The sequence below is a fragment of the Acipenser ruthenus genome, chromosome 19, assembly GCF_902713425.1.
Source record: "Acipenser ruthenus chromosome 19, fAciRut3.2 maternal haplotype, whole genome shotgun sequence".
NCBI classification, from domain to species: Eukaryota; Metazoa; Chordata; class Actinopteri; order Acipenseriformes; family Acipenseridae; genus Acipenser; species Acipenser ruthenus.
This window is the reverse complement of record NC_081207.1, coordinates 679606-700478: the sequence shown is the minus strand read 5'-3', so window position 1 is coordinate 700478 and position 20873 is coordinate 679606. Positions and strand designations below refer to the sequence as shown.

The following is a 20873-nucleotide window of genomic DNA, read 5'->3' as shown; positions in this document are numbered from 1 at the left end:
GGGAGGAGGATGAAGATGAAGAGCAGGTAGGAGAGGATAGAAAGGGGGGGGTCTCGCCCCCCCCAGGCCATAAGGAGAGAGGAAGGCGGGGCTGTTGCTGCCTGAAATTTCTTTTTATAGATTCTTATTGTGTGCATACACCTGGTCTGCTGTATCTGTGTGTGTGTGCTGCAGCTGGGATTTTGTGTGTGTGTGTGTGTGTGTGTGTGTGTGTGTGTGTGTGTGTGTGTGTGTCCGTGTCAAGGGCACAAATGTGGCGCTAGATTCTAGGGCCAGGGTACCTCATTCAGCACCAGCAACATTAAATTTTTTGATTTTTTAGCAACCATAGATGATGACAGTTTCTCATTGGCTCTCTGGTGCTAAACTTTCAAAACAGTTTAGCACCAATTTTAAAAACGATTTGCACCCCTAGTTTAACAAAAAAGGGGGCTGAATTTAGCCCTACAGCCCCACCTTGTGGCAGGAGCAGGACTGCAAAACAGTTAAATTTTAAAACAACCAGTGACACAACCTCCTTTTCAGACACAAAGATTTAATAAAAGATTTAAAATAATTTAAAACCTGATTTTTCTGTTCTGTACAGTCATTTTTTTTACATTGTTAAAACATCAGAAAGTAAAGTTCTTCTTCCACGCCCACTCAATATACAAAATCAAAAGAGATTTATACAACCTTAAAATGACTCGCACATATTCAAATGCAATGTCTCTCTTCATTACTAGTGTCCTGGAATAGATGTAGTATTCAGATCAATTATAGGAATAAAAAACCCAATCAGCTTATCTGCCTTTATGAAAGACAACGAAGGGATCACACTAGGTAACCACTTAAGAAATGCATAAAAATAATGATTAAATAACTCCAGAAAAACACACACACACACACACACACAATTTAAAAAAATTAAAAGCACTTTGTTAGAAAAAAAAAAAAAAAAAAATGCGGTGGTCCTGGTCGTGCTGTACTGGAAGGAAGCCAGCGTGGGTGATGGTCTCACAGCAGGGGGCTCGTGCTGTACTGGAAGGAAGCCAGCGTGGGTGATGGTCTCACAGCAGGGGGCTCGTGCTGTACTGGAAGGAAGCCAGTGTGGGTGATGGTCTCACAGCAGGGGGCTCGTGCTGTACTGGAAGGAAGCCAGCGTGGGTGATGGTCTCACAGCAGGGGACTCGCGCTGTACTGGAAGGAAGCCAGCGTGGGTGATGGTCTCACAGCAGATGGCTCGCGCTGTACTGGAAGGAAGCCAGCGTGGGTGATGGTCTCACAGCAGATGGCTCGCGCTGTACTGGAAGGAAGCCAGCGTGGGTGATGGTCTCACAGCAGGGGGCTCGCGCTGTACTGGAAGGAAGCCAGCGTGGGTGATGGTCTCACAGCAGATGGCTTGCGCTGTACTGGAAGGAAGCCATGTGCACACGACGGCTCAGCCGCTCCGCCTCCAGCTCGCGGAAGTACACGTCGTCATCGTTCTGCACGATCATCTCCTGCAGCTCCCCGATCTCACGCTCCATCTTCCCACGGAGCTCCTTCTTCATCTTCTGGAGCGCCTGTGGAGAGAGTGAGGAGAGGCTGCATTGGACACGGTGCTGGGATAGACTGAGAGGGCACAGTGGGTCTACTGGCTGCTCTGTCCTTGAGTGGAAAGGCAGATTCTGTTACAGCACCCTAAACTTTACTTTATACCATATATTTAAACAACTGTTTTTTTTTGGTTTTTTTTTTAAACAGCATAGCAATTTTTAAAGTGACATTATTTCCACCTGACACAAAGAAATTTCAGATGGAGGTGTCACATTAATATCAGGGTCCTCTATATATTATGAGGAGCCAAGCTAACCAGACAGAATCCGCTCCCTTTGATTGCCAAAAACAAACAGTCAATGACAGCCTGCTTGCCTTCTCCTTTTTGGTATACAGCAAAGGAAAATATATCTGTTATGTTAGAAATGAACTTTTGTAGGACATGCGCTGCATTCCTGTTTTATAATAGAGACAGAACAGGCAGGAATAGACTTCGAACGCAGAAGGAGCTGCAGCTGTCCGTGTGTGGAACCTGCTCAAGTGAAAGTCGTGGTACGCAGTCTTTTCTGCCGCTTCTCACCTTTTCCTGTGCTTTCTTCCTAACTTGTACTTCCTGTTGTTCTTGGGCGAGCGTTTCAGCCAACATAGAAAACTGAAAGAAATGAGAAGAAAGTGTTAGGGATGAAGTGTGTAAAAGAGGAGTTAATCTGTGTATTGCATGAAATACAAAAAGAGAGTTTATAAATGGTTCTTCCCTTATAGCTGCATAAGCAACTCCCATGGAAAGTTGCACTGCACCCAGTCTCAAGCCCTGGTCCTACCTGGTCCTTGTAATAGTTCTCCATGGACTCCAGCTCTTCTTTGTGTTTTTTCTTGTGCTCCTCGCGCTGGTCCTTGGCATAGGAGCGCAGTTCTCGCACTCTCTTCTTCTGGATTTCCAGGCCTTCCTCAAACAGGTTCTTGAATATCTGTCAAAAACAACATCCGGTTCTGTAAGCACGCTGTTTAAGGTTTGAATACTGTTGGACAGGATGAATGTTAACCAGGGCAAGAGTAGTGAACACAAACCATTGTCCCTACATGTGCACTGCAGCCCAGTCAACAATGCATGCAGAGCAGGACAGTCTGAAATACACTATGACATTTTAACAAATAGACAGCTCTGTTCAGAAAGGCAGAACACACTAAAAGGGAAGCAAAACTACTGTCTAGAATCCAACTGCAGATAGAATAGGAGAGGAAGGCCGTCTAAGAAATGCTTTGATTTGGTCTGGCATTCAAAACCTTCAACAAAAGTGTAATCCATTTCCCTTGCCCTTCGTTATTTCATTGCTATTAGTACTGCAGAGTAAAGCCTCTTATAAAAGCACGCACCCTCTCCTCCCTGGTCCTGGAGCGCAGCATCCTGGCGCGCAGCTGCACGTGGTAGTCATTGTAATATTTCTTCGCCCGAGCGACCTGCTGTCTCTGCTCCCTCATCCTGCTCTGGGCAGACTTCTGCTGTCGAATGCGGTCTTTGAAGTCTTTCTGGAAAAGAGAGAGAAGCACTGCTGAAACACATTTACAGATTAAACCGAGTTACAATCACGCCTCTGCGTGGAGTTCTGTGCAAAACGACAGTACTAGGCAGTGGGTTAAATCACGCCTCTGCGTGGAGTTCTGTGCAAAATGACAGTACTAGGAAGTGTGTTGAGTGTGGTTGCAGGTTGAGGCAAGGCAGAACCTGGAAAATGATGTCCCTGTTTCTGCAAGTTTCTACAGTGTTTTAATAGTCATTCAATCATCGCTAGATGTAGATGTTGTAAAAGCAGACAGGCAAGCTGGAAGACACCACAACAGCGTCACACTCAAAAGGTAAGCAAACATAACCTTTAATCTGGCAGAGCTGTGCTGCGTATGCGAGACGCGGTTCAGAAAGTCTGTTTTTGAGACGATGTCAGACAGGGCTCGTGGTTCAGGTCTGTTTGGGTTTGCTGCCAGAGCTGTAAGGGCAGGGTAGCCTACTTCATCTGCAGTGGGCCTGGCTGTAACCAGAGCCATGGCGTTCACAACGAACATGTGATACATGAAATCGTGGGTTTCAGTGCTTTGTTAATGCACTAACTAACTGAACACACCCACCCCGCACAACAACTAACCAACATAAACACTAACCAGCTGCCATTACTGAAATACAACGTCCAAGGTCACAGAGGAAACAAATGAAACACACCCCACCCCTTTACAAAACGAAGCACAATAAAAACACACCCAGCGCTTCAACAGCCACGCTAAAAACAAATCACTACAGTAAAAGGAGTTTACTTTCTATTACAATAGCAGCACACCACCACTATACAGAACATTAAAGAGAATGTACTGGATACTCACACAAAAACCCCTGAAACCACAAGAGAAAAAAAATATATAAAAATGAGAGGATGGGGGAAGGTGAAATCTTGCCCTTTATAAAAGTGAAACAGGCGCAGACAATGTGGATTCCTGGTACACTGCTGCACTCTCACACAGCTCATTGCTGCTTCATTAACATCGTTTGCTAATGAGGACGGGAACATGTTCTCCCAGCAATAGCTCTCTGCAGGAACGCACAAAAATCGGGCTGGTATTGTAAGCAGGTTTGGAAACGTGTCCCTGCTGACCCAGCCCTGATTCTCTGAGCAGCACGTCTATCTCTGGGTGTAGATCTCCCGTTTCCCTCTCCCTCTACATAGGGACTCAGTCGCTGGTTGTACCGTACAGGCCTGCTTTTCTCTCTTGCCCATTGCTGGTCGTGTACCCTTCTCTCCTCTCTCCTTGCAGGATTTTATCCCTCTGTCCCATCCACATAGACTCACAGTCTGGATGTGTCCCCTCCTCCTCACTCACCAGTCTCTGGTTGTGCTCCTGCTCCTTGCGGATGATCTCCACCAGCAGCTCGTACTTCCTCTGGGCCTCTTCCACCTGCGGGTCGCACAACGAGACAGGGTCAGCATGGTAGCCAATCGCTGCAAAAACCAATTCCAGCATCCTGTGCGTTCCAGCCGTTATGATATACACGCACACTCTGTTAAGGGCTACAGTCACGCTTGTGTCTAGAACCTCCAGGACCTGCTGGTCTCTGGTGCTTTCTGAAAGTACTGCATGGGCCAGGGCAGATTCTCCAGTCTAGACTGAACAGGTAGAACTAAACCCTTAGGGACTGTGATGATGGGTTTGTCCATGTGGTTCACGGCTGAACCGAGCCCCCCTGCTTCCCCTCCTGGATACACAGCCTCCTTCCTCACCTCCGTGTTGAGCTTGGATCTGGATCGCTGCTGCTCCTGCTCAGACACTGAGCCGGTCAGCTGCTCGATCTGCCTGAACTGCTGCTTCCACATCTTGTTGAGGGCGTGAGGCGAGACGTGGAGGCAGGGGAACTCCTCCAGCAGCAAGGGGAGCAGGTCGTTGTCTTTAATCTTCACTGCAGAGAGAGAGAGAGAGAGAGAGAGACACTGTAACCAACGATACAAGTACTAATGTTACAACATGCTCTCGACTGGTTTCACAGACCTTCCTCTAAACGAACATCAGTGCTGATTGGTGCTTGTGAAACCAGCCGCATGTGTCTGGTTACAGTTCATTTGTGCAGTTTCTTAGTTTTGTTTTTTTTTAGAAAAATCCCACAATGCCAAACACTTTAAACCCGTGGATGTTATTTTTCAACACAGCGTGAAATAATAAATTGACAGCAGACAAAACACACACCCCTATCATTCTGAAAGGAAACAAACACCGTTACTGTAACAAAACCAGTTCCCTGGAGCCCTCCCATCTGCATGAAGAACTTATTTTTAGTTATGTTACATTTTAAATAAAACAAAAACATGTTGTATTCCTTTCCAGTCATTAGGAGAGCGTAGTTTGATTCTTACACTGCGGCTTTACATCTGAGTGACTTCTCTTTAACACTGAACACTAATCAGAGGCAAGCTCGTCTCAGTTAGTTTCAGCTCTTAGATTTACACTTCAAAGTGGATGCACTACATGCTGATCGAGCACACGCAGGCATTGCTGAGCTGCGCGGGTTCAAAGTTTCAACCAGTTCAGAGCTCCGCTACACAGAACCAGCAGAGAGACGTGGAGAGTCACGTGAAAAAAAAAAAAAAGAAAAAAAAAGGATGGCTAGTTGGTGATCATGTTCCCTGCTCAGAACATTTCCTCCCAGCGTACACTACAAAGCGGTCAATTTTAATAATTAAAAAAAAAAAAAAAATACAGCAATGGATCTTAATACCACGATCTTAAAACCTGCCACGCTGCTCTCGTGTGCGGCTCATTTCAATGTGTTTGTGGTATGTGGCGATGTTGAGAAGGGGGTGATTAGACAATGTTAAAGGTTCTAGGGAGTAGACTCCGGTCCAGTACCGCCCTGGTACTGTGGATCTTACTGGGCGGTGCCTTGCTCGGTCGGGCGACCCCTCTGGCTGGTGTTCCCTGGCTGGCTCTGGGTGTGTGAGGGGTGGGCTTGGCAGGGGGGATGTGGGACCTCTTGGGTGTGAGGGGGGCATCCTTGTAGAGGTTTTCTTTGTACTCTTGTTCCTGGAGGGCAGATGCAGAACAGTTAGAGCAGGTACAATCTATACAGAACCTGTCAAGCACTCAGACAGCACAGCGCCTATTACTTCAGCATGCCAATAAAGTCCCAATCTGTTCCGGGTCTCACTGGGTTCTCAATGGTGTGAAAAGCACAGGTCTCTTTGTTTTATCTTCCACAGTATCACTGAGCAATGTTTCGGGATGCGTTTCCCATCCTAAAGACGTGCTTACCGTTTCCTTGGCCTTTGCCTTCTCTTTTGAAATTTGAATCCGTTCTTTTCCTTTATAGCTTTTCAAAACATCTTCGTAGGCTCTGCCCACAATCTACAGAAAAATAAATAATAATAAACAACAACAATAACTGAATATAATATTTGTATATTAAGCCATTTTCACTGTAGAGCTGAACGGAGTAAAACTATTATGCTTAGATCATTTGAAGCTTTGGGACTCGAGGCATGCAGTCTCAGTCTCAGTTTCTCTCTCTCAGTCTCTCTCACCCCTGCTTTCCTCCTCTGCAGATCCAGCTCTCTCTGCACCTCTCTCAGTCTCTCTCACCCCTGCTCTCCTCCTCTGCAGATCCAGCTCTCTCTGCACCTCTCTCTCAGTCTCTCACCCCTGCTTTCCTCCTCTGCAGATCCTGTTCTCTCTGCACCTCTCTCTCAGTCTCTCTCACCCCTGCTTTCCTCCTCTGCAGATCCAGCTCTCTCTGCACCTCTCTCTGTCTCTCTCACCCCTGCTTTCCTCCTCTGCAGATCCAGCTCTCTCTGCACCTCTCTCTCAGTCTCTCTCACCCCTGCTTTCCTCCTCTGCAGATCCAGCTCTCTCTGCACCTCTCTCTCAGTCTCTCTCACCCCTGCTTTCCTCCTCTGCAGATCCCGCTCTCTCTGCACCTCTCTCTCAGTCTCTCACCCCTGCTCTCCTCCTCTGCAGATCCCGCTCTCTCTGCACCTCTCTCTCAGTCTCTCTCACCCCTGCTTTCCTCCTCTGCAGATCCCGCTCTCTCTGCACCTCTCTCTCAGTCTCACCCCTGCTTTCCTCCTCTGCAGATCCAGCTCTCTCTGCACCTCTCTCTCAGTCTCTCACCCCTGCTTTCCTCCTCTGCAGATCCAGCTCTCTCTGCACCTCTCTCTCAGTCTCTCACCCCTGCTTTCCTCCTCTGCAGATCCAGCTCTCTCTGCACCTCTCTCTCAGTCTCTCTCACCCCTGCTTTCCTCCGCTGCAGATCCAGCTCTCTCTGCACCTCTCTCTCAGTCTCTCTCACCCCTGCTTTCCTCCTCTGCAGATCCCGCTCTCTCTGCACCTCTCTCTCAGTCTCTCTCACCCCTGCTTTCCTCCTCTGCAGATCCAGCTCTCTCTGCACCTCTCTCTCAGTCTCTCTCACCCCTGCTTTCCTCCTCTGCAGATCCCGCTCTCTCTGCACCTCTCTCTCAGTCTCTCTCACCCCTGCTCTCCTCCTCTGCAGATCCCGCTCTCTCTGCACCTCTCTCTCAGTCTCTCTCACCCCTGCTTTCCTCCTCTGCAGATCCCGCTCTCTCTGCACCTCTCTCTCAGTCTCACCCCTGCTTTCCTCCTCTGCAGATCCAGCTCTCTCTGCACCTCTCTCTCAGTCTCTCTCACCCCTGCTTTCCTCCTCTGCAGATCCAGCTCTCTCTGCACCTCTCTCTCAGTCTCTCTCACCCCTGCTTTCCTCCTCTGCAGATCCAGCTCTCTCTGCACCTCTCTCTCAGTCTCTCACCCCTGCTTTCCTCCTCTGCAGATCCAGCTCTCTCTGCACCTCTCTCTCAGTCTCTCTCACCCCTGCTTTCCTCCGCTGCAGATCCCGCTCTCTCTGCACCTCTCTCTCAGTCTCTCTCACCCCTGCTTTCCTCCTCTGCAGATCCCGCTCTCTCTGCACCTCTCTCTCAGTCTCTCTCACCCCTGCTTTCCTCCTCTGCAGATCCCGCTCTCTCTGCACCTCTCTGCGGATGTGCTGCATCTGGTCCCGGGGGACAGTGTCCTCGAACTGGCCCTGCAGAGCGCGCCTGGCACGGGGAGGGGAGGGGGACAGGGAGCGTGTGCGTGGGGGTTTCCTGGGGTGTGGTGTTCCTGCACATTGAAGAGAGGATACACAGTCACTAACAACCCCTGTGCATTAAACCAGTTACACAGACACTAACCTCTTAACAACCCCTGTGCATTAAACACAGACACTAACCTCTTCACAACCCCTGTGCATTAAACCAGTTACACAGACACTAACCTCTTAACATCCCCTGTGCATTAAACACAGACACTAACCTCTTAAATTAGCAGGAACATCACATTTATACACAGTGCTCTCGCCTTTACAATGCTGTAGTCAGGGCTACAAGTAAGAAATTATGCAATCTGTGTTCCACCTTATATCAACAATACAAGTGCTAGTGGAGCAAATGGGAGCCCTGACCATGCTGCCTTATAACCTGTTCCGCAGTTTAATGAAGGAGATCTCTACCACCTTGTTCAGCCCAAAGTCAAGCTATTAAAAAGACATGCGCGGATACATTTTCCAACTAATCATCAACTGTGGAAAACACAAAAACAGTAAAAAAAACAAACACTGGGGCTCATTGTGAATGCGTCTGTAGGGACGTGCTGTTCTGTTCTCTTCTACCTGACTGTCTCTTGGTTCGATGGCACTCCATGAAGCTGTCGCTGTGGTGAGACAGTTTGTCCTCCTCCCCCCTCGCCTCGTTCGCGCCAGCCGTCTCTCCCAGAGCCTGCTTCAGCATCTTCAGGGACAGGGAGGAAAACACAAGCATTAGATACATATCATTATAAATCAGCAAGAAAAATACTGATAGAGAGGCCTCTCCCTCCCTCTCTCTTCCAGACTCACCAAGTCGAGCTCCTCCAGCCTGCGGGACAGCTTGGCTGACATCTCCTGCAGCTCCTGCTCCGCCAGCTTGTTCCTCACCCTCCGTCGGGACAGCGGCTCCGTCACGCCACCATCATACAGGCTGCTGTCACTGGCCAAGCAGGAAAGAAAAAGACAATGATGAAAACCACAGGGAAACCTCAAGGTTTCAACCCCTTTAAAATACTAATACTAACTTACGGTGTGCAAACTAGGAATACCACGAGTGGGTACCATAAATCTTTTCTAGACCGTCAGACGTTTTGAGTAGTGAACACTCCCCGAGCGCTACACAAGTCTGCAATGTTGAGAGTTTTAATGATAATTAAGATGGCGATCCTAGTTCAGAGCTGCATTTGGTTTCACAGACCCTGGTCAGCACTAATCTTGGACTGCCTCCTGTTGTTTCAGGTGATGTAGTGCAAGATCAGAGCCAGATCCAGGTCTGTGAAACCAGGAGCTTCTATTGCAAATACACTCAGAATTATTTCAGCACCAGAACAGGTTTCCTTTTGAAAGTGGTCCAATGCGACTTACTTGATGAGAGTCCTCTCCTGGGGGGCTCTGTGATCCCGCTGGCTGGAGCGGTTCAGCAGATCGGTGGGGTCCCCCTCCTCCTCGGAGCTCCAGACCCTCGATTCCTGCAGCCCACCCTGCAGGCTCATCAGCCGGACGTCAGGCTGCGTGCGGAACGCCACTCTCTTCGGGGCCGAGACGGAGCTCTGCAAGACAATCGATACAGGAGGTCATGACGTCAGGGCTGTCCAGCGTCCCAAAGGCTGGGCTCAAGACTGCACTCAGGTACCGTGCTCCCCCTGCATATGGAACTCTCTGCCAATAAAGCTCAGGGCTCCGACATCGGTGCTCATTTTTAAGTCAAGATTTCAGAGCTATTTGTTTTACAAGGCATTTTGTTTTATTATGTACATCCCTTTGGAGTGTTTCATAGAAAGGACATTGGAAATTGTATTGTTAAGTCTGTGGCATCTGCAAAACACACTTGCTTCCTTCAACAACAGAGAAACCCACAGTGTTTTCAACTTTGTTAGCACCACCTGCTCTATATGACACTGATTTTTAGCAAATAGTTAAAAAAAATAAGGAGTGGAAAAGCAAGGGTTGTTTGTTTAGAGCAGCTACATTCCCTCACCGCAGACCTTTACAAATATGTAATTGTAACATAAATCATGCCAGACACAGAACGTAAACAGGGAAACTAGCTGGCATCATTTTTCTGTTCAGCCCAGATATCCTACATTCCACAATGCTGGAATAATGCAAGGACGGGACTGCACAGCTCAGCCGGGCTTTACCCTTCAAAGCACATCCCTCAGAAACACCACAAGCCCCCAGAGTGTCATTCGTGTTTGTGCAGTTTTATTAAAAGCTGAATATCGGCACCTCCTTCGCTCTCTCCCGATCCACAGCAGGACCAGGCTTCTTATGACTAGCTGATCTGGAGCTGCTGGACGAGGACTTCTCACTCTCTGCAAAGAAATAAAGATATTCAGAAGAACCCCAAACTCACGAACTGCCCGCTCTACCGAACCCCCACTTTCAACCGGAAGTATGCAATCTCTCAACCATGCGTGCAAAATTACTGTACCAACAAATGCATTCAGAAAGGTGAGGCAGATTTCAAAGCAAGTATGGGCAATTTTACTGGGAACATTTTTTTTCCAAGCCAAAGGATGCTGAATGACTGAGCAAGCTGCAGGAATGCATGCTGTTTAAAAACAAGCACACCCTTAACCCAGATTTTCCAGGATGTTTAAATCTGAGTTTTTGCTACAGTTACGATTTCAATGGTAACTTCAAATTTAGCCTTTTTCCATTTATAGTACATTCTAACAATATGAGTATTGCATTACTGTGCTGTATCCTTGTATTATTCTTCAGATTGAGGGTGTAGATAGCAGGTGTACACATTTATTAAAACCACTGAAAACTAATCTTCAGAGTTACGGGCATTTCAGACTTCAGAACAACCACAGTCAAAGTTAATGTTTTGCATGCTGGTGTCACAAGGGTACTTCTATACAGACTTGGTTTTTCAGCAGCAGTCTAAGAGATTTAATTACGGCAGGACCAGAAAACCACCAAAAACGAAAAATAAATCAATTCATAAAAAAAAAAACGACTAATTGCGATATCATTTCTAATATTGTTTATAAATGCACCGCTGGCAGGATGCCACACAGGAAGAAAACACCGATATCCCCACCATTGTGTTTACATGGTTCCATTTTTTTTTTTTTTGTAACAGCTAACAGTTGATAATATTACATGAAGGCTTTCAAAAAAAGCCAGTTTTGGTGAGTTTGGGAATCACATGCAGCAAACTGTAAAACAAATGAAGTATACATCAGTTTCACATTTACATTCCTTAAGCGCACACACACACACACAAAGGGTTTTTAAAGCGCACAGGTAACAGGATTAGGGACCCCATGCAGCTCTGCTCGTTGTCAGGTAAAAGTCTCTCACCTGGAGAGAGTCTTGATTGGGTCCCGTTCACAGCGGTGCTGTCAGACACTGCCCTTGATGGGCCAGGGATCTGTCAGAAACAAAAGAACAAACTGGAAGAGAGCTGGAGGCACACAAAGGGTAAGCCCTGTTCACAAAGCACAGCTTCACACGCTGCCCCTGCTGCACAATCCCTGTGAACTGAGAAGCACGACAGCCAGTTAACACATTGAGATGAGCACACTGCACACGCCAGGACCACAGGGGGAGGGGAGGGCTCTGCACACAGCTGGGAGGGAGACGGGAAGGACAGGATTGTATTTATTTATTTCAAAATTAACACGACTTAATATTTACTGAACATACCAGAACAAGCAGAAGTAAACAGCAGGAAGATTTCAAATTGAATAAATAAACACCCTGTAACTACAGCGTCACTGGGACTTTACTGTGTTTGACCACAACACCAACTTTAGGAAGTGAAATTAAATATCAATACAAGTATAACAAAGTATTCTGTACAAAGACTTTTTACAGTGCAATTTAGGAAGTCTGAAGAGTAATACAGGAAGTAGTTTTTTTATGTTATTTTATTATTTAATAGAACCAGGCAGTTACACTGTGCATGGAGATAAACAGATCAAAGTCCTGCTGTCGCGAAAACTCGACAAGAACCATCAATCTATTTTAAAAGGATTAGCTCAGTTTTTTCTTCCTTGTTCCTGATCTGTATGCAAAGTGGCCAGCCCTGCCCCTGACGTCAGTGCTACAGCTGGTACATTGCACTGTTAAAACACAACTTCATGATTCACGCGAGCCCACGGTTTAACATTCCTAAGACACCACTGGTGTGACGTTGACATGTGGCAACAGGTTTCTGTTTTATTTCATCCGGCTTCGGCATGGAAATCATTCTCCTGAGCCTCTGCATGCCGTGTAGCGAAATCAGACAAGAAAAATAATCTCTAAAACTACAGGAATGCCCTGCCCCTCCTCCTCCTCCTCAATTCAACAAGGACTTTTTTGTTTTTAAATGCTCATTTCACAAAGTGTGTGGCTGTTAATGAAGCCTCTTACTGTTTGCAGAAGGGGCGCTGGCTCCTCATCCCTAGGGCCCGGTGGCTGGGTGCTCCACGGGTCGGGTCTGTGCTGCGGGGGCTGGTAGGGGGGTTGCAGAGGGATGGCCTGGCGAATGGGGTGCCCCAGCTGGGTGGCACTGGCGTTCAGGGGGTCCGAGGAGAAGGATGTGCTAGGCAGGGGGGCAGTGGGCTCTGTGCAGGAGAAACACACACACAAAGACAAGGTGAATTGAGGATTAAAACAAAAAGGGTCATTTAACTTTAAAGATGAGGGGAAATAGAATTAAAACTGTGTATTTTGACGTTACTCCATTAGTTTTTTAATTGTACGTTTAAATTGCATTTCTCCATCTGCCCCCCTCTCTGCCCGCTCACCCGGTTCTCTTCTGCTCCTGGGAGCAGGTCCAGACCCGGCTGATGAAGTTCCTGTCTCCTTGTTCCCGTTAGTCCACTCAGCACCAAGGCGGCTTCCATACTGAGAAGCTTCACCTTTCCTGGCTGAAACCAGAATCATTTTTTTACCAAGACTATACAATAAAAACAACATGATTCAATACCTCTACAGTTCAAGAGAGCTGGAATCTACTTTTAAAACATAGATTTACACAATGCATATTAAAGCATGAGGAAATGGCAGGGCTTGCACGATACTGTTCTCTGTATCACAAGTAGACACATAAAGGACAACCGGACCTGAAACATGTGCATTGTACCGAGGCTACCGAAGCGCTGAAAATCCACAGCAGAAACACCAGAAGAAGCTGAACAAACTCAAATGACTTTTAGTCGAAACGTTTTGTGAATGAAACGATTCCATTTCCTTTAGCGTTTCTAAACGGAGCAGTGCTGAGTGTTTGTAACCGCAGTGCCGGCGCTGGGGCAGGCAGATTAAAGGACTCACTGTCTTGTTTGGTGATGAAAGTGTGTGCCGAGTCCCCCAGCCGGATCAGTTCAGTCGTGGACTCCGAGCCCTCAGCGTCCCAGGACGGGAGAGATGACTGGGAGGACCTAGAGGTACCAGCACAAAACAAATCACTTGCGATTTCAGACCCTGCAGGAGCTCCGAATGGCAATGGGCAGCAGGTGGAAAGCTTTGTATCCTGACCTACACGACACCTATGGATTGCTCTGGGGAATGATTATACACTGAAGGACAGAGTATGAAAGAGTGCAGGAAACAGAGAGAACACCAAAGAATCGCATTTTAGGGAAAATTGAAAGCGATCGCGGGGCACTGTAGCTTTAGGATAATCAGCTCCGCAGCACTGTAATCACAATGCCACCCTGTATTGACCTTCACAGAAGGTGATGGAACATCAAGCCGTTTCATCTCCAGTCCTTTATGACATTGTGTAATCGTCTGTGCAGACCCCAGTCATTATAACCGCGATGTGTAACCAGGGAGCACACCCGCCCGCATGTACTGCTGTTTTGTACAGATTATGTAATGAGAGTATGTGCATCACTGCTTTTAAAAAAGGGATTGGCAGGCATTATCACAAACACACTATATTGTGTTCCTAATCCAGGGAGACACACTGGAGTTAGAAGAAAGCCATTCAAAAGAGGATTTTACCAGCCAGGGTTTATTTATTTTTTTTAATTTTTTTTACATAATGGGAATGTCATGTTGGTTTGTTTTGGGTAGCCCCTACCGATACACCAGGTGAAATGGCCAGGACAGGTAGAGAGCGTGCTTTTATTGGGATGTAAACATTCCAATAGCATACTGCTGCAGTCTCAGAAGTCCTGTGATGTTTACTTTAAAGAGCACTGAGAAAATAGTACAGAATGTACAGAATAGACAGACACAAACACACACCCCCGTACAGAATCAACACACACACCTGTACAGAATTGACACACACATGTACAGAATCTAAACACACACCTGTATAGAATCGACACACACACCTGTACAGAATCGACACACACACACACGTATAGAATCGACACACACACACACACCTGTATAGAATCGACACACACACACCTGTACAGAATCGACACACACACACGTATAGAATCGACACACACACCTGTACAGAAGACACACACACACATAGAATCGACACACACGTATAGAATCGACACACACACGTATAGAATCGACACACACACCTGTACAGAAGACACACACACACAGAATCGACACACACACACGTATAGAATCGACACACACACGTATAGAATCGACACACACACCTGTACAGAAGACACACACACACATAGAATCGACACACACACGTATAGAATCGACACACACACACACGTATAGAATCGACACACACACACACACACACACACATATAGAATCGACGCACACACGTATAGAATCGACACACACATACGTATAGAATCGACACACACACACACACACGTATAGAAATCGACACACACACGTATAGAATCGACACACACGTATAGAATCGACACACACGTATAGAATCGACACACACACACACACACACACGTATAGAATCGACGCACACACGTATAGAATCGACACACACGTATAGAATCGACACACACACACGTATAGAATCGACGCACACACGTATAGAATCGACACACACGTATAGAAATCGACACACACGTATAGAATCGACACACACGTATAGAAATCGACACACACGTATAGAATCGACGCACACGTATAGAATCGACACACACACGTACGTATAGAATCGACACACACGTATAGAATCGACACACACACGTACGTATAGAATCGACACACACGTATAGAATCGACACACACACACGTATAGAATCGACACACGTATAGAATCGACACACACGTATAGAATCGACACACACACACGTATAGAATCGACACACACACACGTATAGAATCGACACACACACACACGTATAGAAATCGACACACACACGTATAGAATCGACACACACACACACGTATAGAATCGACACACACACACACGTATAGAATCGACACACACACGTATAGAATCGACACACACACACACACGTATAGAATCGACACACACACACACACACACACACACACACACACACCCCTGTACAGTTGAATTGTACACAGTGATGGAAATAAGCCCAGTGTGGCCGTGTTGTGCACAGGGCTGGGATGAACCCCCAATCCCAACCCATCCAAACTGAGCAAAAATGTAATTAGCAGTATTCTGTTAAAATGAGCTTCTCACAGTGGCGACAAATTACTACAATCAAAGTCGCTGTTTGTCAGTCAATTAAACTGGCTTCAAATGAAAACAGCTGAATAACCCCAACAAATTCTCATGACTCTAAAATATCAATTCCAATTCCTTTGAAGGGCTGGGGATTGGAATTGGGAATGGATTTTAAAAAGGAATTGAAGGGATTACCCCCAACCCTGGCTGTGCAGCCGGGAGTGGAGCAGTGGTCTCTCTCACCCTCTGGATGATGATGGCTTGGCTGCAGGGAGAGCCTCTTTGTGTTGGTCCTCAAGATCCTCCCACAGCACTCTGGGAACTACAGGATCCTTTTCCCTGGGGTCTGGATCATCTGTGCAAAACACAACACAATGTCCATTGAGTGCACTTTCTGCATTACTTACAGTAGAGAACACACTCAACAACACCACCATCAACCTGGCTTACACGACACAGAGGAAAACAGCTTTGGGAACCCGATACCTTCTGGAATACTGCACAGGTGGTCGTAATTGCAGGCTTTGTCTGGATATCCAATGGGTGTGTGCTGGTGTTCGGAGGGTATTCTTCACTGTGAATTATTTACTTCATTGAGAGAGAAATACAAAAAACAGTCACCTCCGCTCTGAGAAGACGTCTCGCTTATCTCTTCCGTAAGGTATTCAAGCAGCCCCTCAAAAATGTCCAGAAGATTTTTGATAGATTCTTTGTTTCCTCGTACAATGTTCTCTCCTGTAGAAAAAAAAAAAAAAAAAAACAGTCGCAGTTCAGATCTGAAACTAGGGATGAGTGCGCCTCAGCCAGATCCTGACTGACTGTGCTGTAATCACAGGGAGAATGTTGTGAATCTGCTGTGCTGTCCACAGTAATGGCATCTTTGGAACAGTTTTAAGTAGAGGTATTAGTTCTGTTACTCGTGTCAATGCAGTAATCTGACCAGTAGGGGGATACCGCTGCCCCCCTTCCCAATCTATTCAGAAAGGGTTCACCCGTCTCACTTGAAACAGCAGCTTAACATCATTCTCAACACAGCCGAGTTTAGAACGCTAAAAGAAACTAATCAATTCAAACAGGAGTTTGAAAAAATTGCTTTCTTTTAGTATTCCACATAATTTAGTCCTGCATCTTTCCATGTTCCAAATAATGCTCACTTCATTCAGTTTGAAACACAGTTGATATATTGTTAAGGCAAGCCCTTCAGTTCCCAGTCAATGTTCGTTCTTGTTTTCATATCTGTGTGTGTGTGTGTGGTACACAATGCCCCAAGCCAAAGCATTTTTAAAATAGTCTGATCTACAAAATCTGAAGTTAAATGCCCTTCAGCAGCTAGACTCAATATTCAAATATCTGTTTTTAAACACAGACTCGCATCCAAATACAAGCTGGTAACATTTCACCAAAACTACCCAAGCGAGGGACTAATTCAGATGTTGTGCGTCTCATGGACACAGCCAGGCATGGCAGTGGAGTATCACATGGCTAACGTGCACAGTGTTTGGAGTGGAGTTATCGTTCCTATACTACTGGTGTTGCATGCAAACGCATGCTTCTTTCTGGTGTGCTTGAAACTTGCACTTTGCATTACATGCTGTAACCAACAGCTGTGCAAAGGTGCGTCTCGGGAGACGCGTTTTAATAAAGCCTCTCACCTGTGATGTGAGACAAGCTGATCTGCAGATAGTCCAGCGCCAGGGAGTCGATCACTGCCTGCACGTTGTGAGAGTCGTCTTCCTGACTCCTGGGAACAGCAATGTAATCTGCAGAAAAAAGCACAATCACAGCAGCTGTACTTTGCCCAGCAACCGGAGCAACGTGGAATAAAACTCAGGGGGAAGCAACACATGGAGGAGCCTGACATGTATAACCCAGCCTCACTGGATTGACTGGATGTCGTTTTGTATGTTTATCACCCCTGGGGGGTGCAATAAAACCGCTGTTTAGATGTCTGCTGCTAGATATTGCATTTCCAAATGTCCATCTATGGCTAATGTTTAGGTTATTCAATGGGTCCACAACATAAATGGGCTTTACCTGGATAAAGAAAGCTTCGCTATTGCCAGACTTGTGACCTGTTTTACAGCAACAACAGGAATGCCTTACCTGGAACTCCTTCCCCTAAAATCGCCTGGTAAAGAGACACAAAGACAGAGGCACCGCAGTCCGATACCTTCTGCATCCTCAGGTTAATATGGCACTTTCTGAGGAGATCATTGGCAGCATCAACCCAGTCTGCAGGAGTGGGGAGAGAACAGCATGGTATAGGACATGTTACATAGGAACTCTCAACGTGCAGCGTACAGGCTCGCTGGACGCATCACATTATTTTTTAATAATAATAATAATAATAATAATAATAAAAAAGAAGAAGAAGAAGAATTCAAATCTCAACGTGCAGCGTACAGGCTTGCTGGACACATCACATTAATAATAATATAATAATAATAATAATAATAATAATAATAATTCAAATCTCAAGGTGCAGCGTACAGGCTTGCTGGACACATCACATTATTATTATTATTATTATTATTATTATTATTATTAATTAGCAGATGCCCTGATCCAGGGCGACTTACAGGGGTTACAAAATATCCCAGTACAAAGTATCATTATAAAATATCACATTGCAGATAAGAGCAGTTATAAAGTACAATAAAGTCACACACAGACACTCAGTGTGTGCTACAGGTGGTCCTGGACTTCACTCTATAGTGTATAGGCTTGCTGGACTCATCACATCACACACAGACACTCAGTGTGTGCTACAGGTAGTCCTGGGCTTCACTCTATAGTGTATAGGCTTGCTGGACTCATCACATCACACACAGACACTCAGTGTGTGCTACAGGTAGTCCTGGGCTTCACTCTATAGTGTATAGGCTTGCTGGACTCATCACATCACACACAGACACTCAGTGTATGCTACAGGTAGTCCTGGGCTTCACTCTATAGTGTATAGGCTTGCTGGACTCATCACATCACGCACAGACACTCAGTGTGTGCTACAGGTGGTCCTGGGCTTCACTCTATAGTGTATAGGCTTGCTGGACTCATCACATCACACACAGACACTCAGTGTGTGCTACAGGTGGTCCTGGGCTTCACTCTATAGTGTATAGGCTTGCCGGACTCATCACATCACACACAGACACTCAGTGTGTGCTACAGGTGGTCCTGGGCTTCACTCTATAGTGTATAGGCTTGCTGGACTCATCACATCACACACAGACACTCAGTGTGTGCTACAGGTAGTCCTGGGCTTCACTCTATAGTGTATAGGCTTGCTTATTGGGGTTTAGATTTAAAAACCAGCGCATGGATTAGTTTTCAAATAATGGAGCTTCTTACAGGTTAGCTGGGCATCTTCTACATCCCAGACCCACACCATCATTCTCTTTCATAACCAGTCACACTACAAACAATACAAGCACTGCATTCATTTGAATTCAAGAAATCCATCTCTTTAGTAGTGCAACATCAACGAGACATTGATTTGAATCCATAGAGACTGTTTTCTCTTGTATCAGATGTACCAAACGTTCCCCACATTTTACTATGAAGAACAGATTCAACACCAGCAAGTGGGAGTCAACAATTAACTAGCAAGGTCTGTTAAGAAACATTTAAAAGGGGTACAATTCACAACATATCCCACATAGTTACAGTATCGACAGAACTGTCTAATTAGGAAGTACATTGTGATAACTTAATAACAGCGAGGTACAAGGGGCTATCACACTGGTAGCAGTGAGCGTTCTTTGACCTCTCTACCTCAAGTAAATAGGAAACCATTAATGTGTAATATAAATCTGTTGTAGTTTCTGAACCACAAGCATTGCTTTGCCGCTCTACCAACTGCTGTAGCCGCCAGAGTTGACACAGACGTTAGCAATGGACCAGCTGTTACTGAACGAACTCATAAGAAGAATGCATCACTTGCAAATGCAGTATCCCATTACTCTATTAAAAAAAAAAAAAAAAAAACAGACCCATACAAGCGACACCCTACTGTCTTTCCACAATAAAAAAACATTAGGAAGCATGCCAAATACAATAACAGTGAAAGTTACGTGTACATATCTCAATATGTCTAATATATAAACACAAGGCACAAATACAAAAAAAGAAACTTTATAATCTAATCCCGAGTCGTGTTTCCTCTTGCAACCCAGTTCTTAAGACCCGTGACAATAAAAATATATAAAGTGACAAGAAAAGAATATATAATAAATAATTCATGATTTTATTCTAAAGCGCTATATATATATATATATATATATATATATATATATATATATATATATATATATATATATACACACATTCCAAACACAAAAGATTCACGTAATATTACATTAAACAGACTACACCACCACCACTAACATTACGACCATTCTTTCGATTTAAATTCAGTATTCGGGAAAATCTTCCCGTTTAGAGCTATTACATTACAGCACATGAAGGGTGGAGATATTATAGATCAATGTGCTTATTATATTGTTATTCCCAGGCTGTACAAAGCTGTACGGTACTGTCTGTCAGTCGGTTTGTACCCAACACAAGTCAAAAATCAAACCAGCAACATTGATCAAAAAACGCCTTCTCGGACAGAAGGTCCGGGTGTGTGTTGCTAAATAAATGTTTTTATTTGTATTAATCTACTGTACTGACCTTTTTCTTCTTGGGTCCCCATGATAAATTAAGAAAACAAAATCATCTACAAATAATAAAAATAGAAAACAATACAGTTGACGTATGATTGTTCTCCCAATAAACACACAGATCTGCATTCGCGTTCACATCCGAGAAACCTCAGTTTCAGGGTCCGGGCATTTAAAACAAGGAACACACCTGATTGGCTGCCGAGACCAGGCAGTTTAAACCGGTTATAACGTCACCACGGCAGAAACTGTACAGGGCGTGATTAATGATTTTATTTAACTGTACTTTTTTCAATGTTTCGTCTCTTTCGCCGGTTTCGGATACTAAAGTAATTCACCATATATGGTTGTTGTTATTTTTCAATAATGTATAATTATTAATTAAAATGTGCTTTTAATTACGTCATTTACCGGCAAAGGAAGTACACATTACATTATTTTCCACGATTCCGTAGTATCATGCCGAGGACTGAAAGAAAGTAGTCCCACATTTATTTACATAAAAAAAAACCTTTTCTCATAAAAAAAAAAGAGAAACAGGTTA

General features: G+C 45.3%; 1 protein-coding gene across 1 annotated transcript; it reads right to left on the bottom strand.

Annotated features, from left to right (window-relative positions):
- Positions 1–518: 518 nt before the first annotated feature.
- On the bottom strand, positions 519–20545 carry LOC117424306 (centrosomal protein of 95 kDa-like). The gene is made up of 22 exons (XM_058992272.1): positions 20340–20545; positions 17769–17897; positions 17318–17425; positions 16287–16400; positions 15909–16020; positions 13397–13503; positions 12871–12993; positions 12494–12687; positions 11438–11507; positions 10352–10437; positions 9488–9672; positions 8933–9062; positions 8708–8825; positions 7991–8160; positions 6304–6396; positions 5925–6075; positions 4782–4957; positions 4384–4458; positions 2893–3045; positions 2340–2486; positions 2099–2170; positions 519–1544 (listed from the first exon to the last, which is right to left on the bottom strand). The coding sequence occupies exons 1-22, from the start codon at positions 20359–20361 to the stop codon at positions 1368–1370; spliced, it is 2712 nt and encodes a 903-aa protein (XP_058848255.1). The 5' UTR covers positions 20362–20545; the 3' UTR covers positions 519–1367.
- Between the last annotated feature and the right edge of the window lie 328 nt (positions 20546–20873).

Excerpts from the sequence above, each read along its gene's own strand:
- LOC117424306 (XM_058992272.1), bottom strand. The coding sequence starts at position 20,361 with ATGGGGACCCAAGAAGAAAAAG. Across the intron at positions 4,958-5,924 it reads ACCGAGCAAGGCACCGCCCA|TGAAGATTAAAGACAACGAC; the intron begins GTAAGATCCACA and ends CTCTCTCTGCAG. Across the intron at positions 2,171-2,339 it reads AGAACTATTACAAGGACCAG|TTTTCTATGTTGGCTGAAAC; the intron begins GTAGGACCAGGG and ends CATTTCTTTCAG.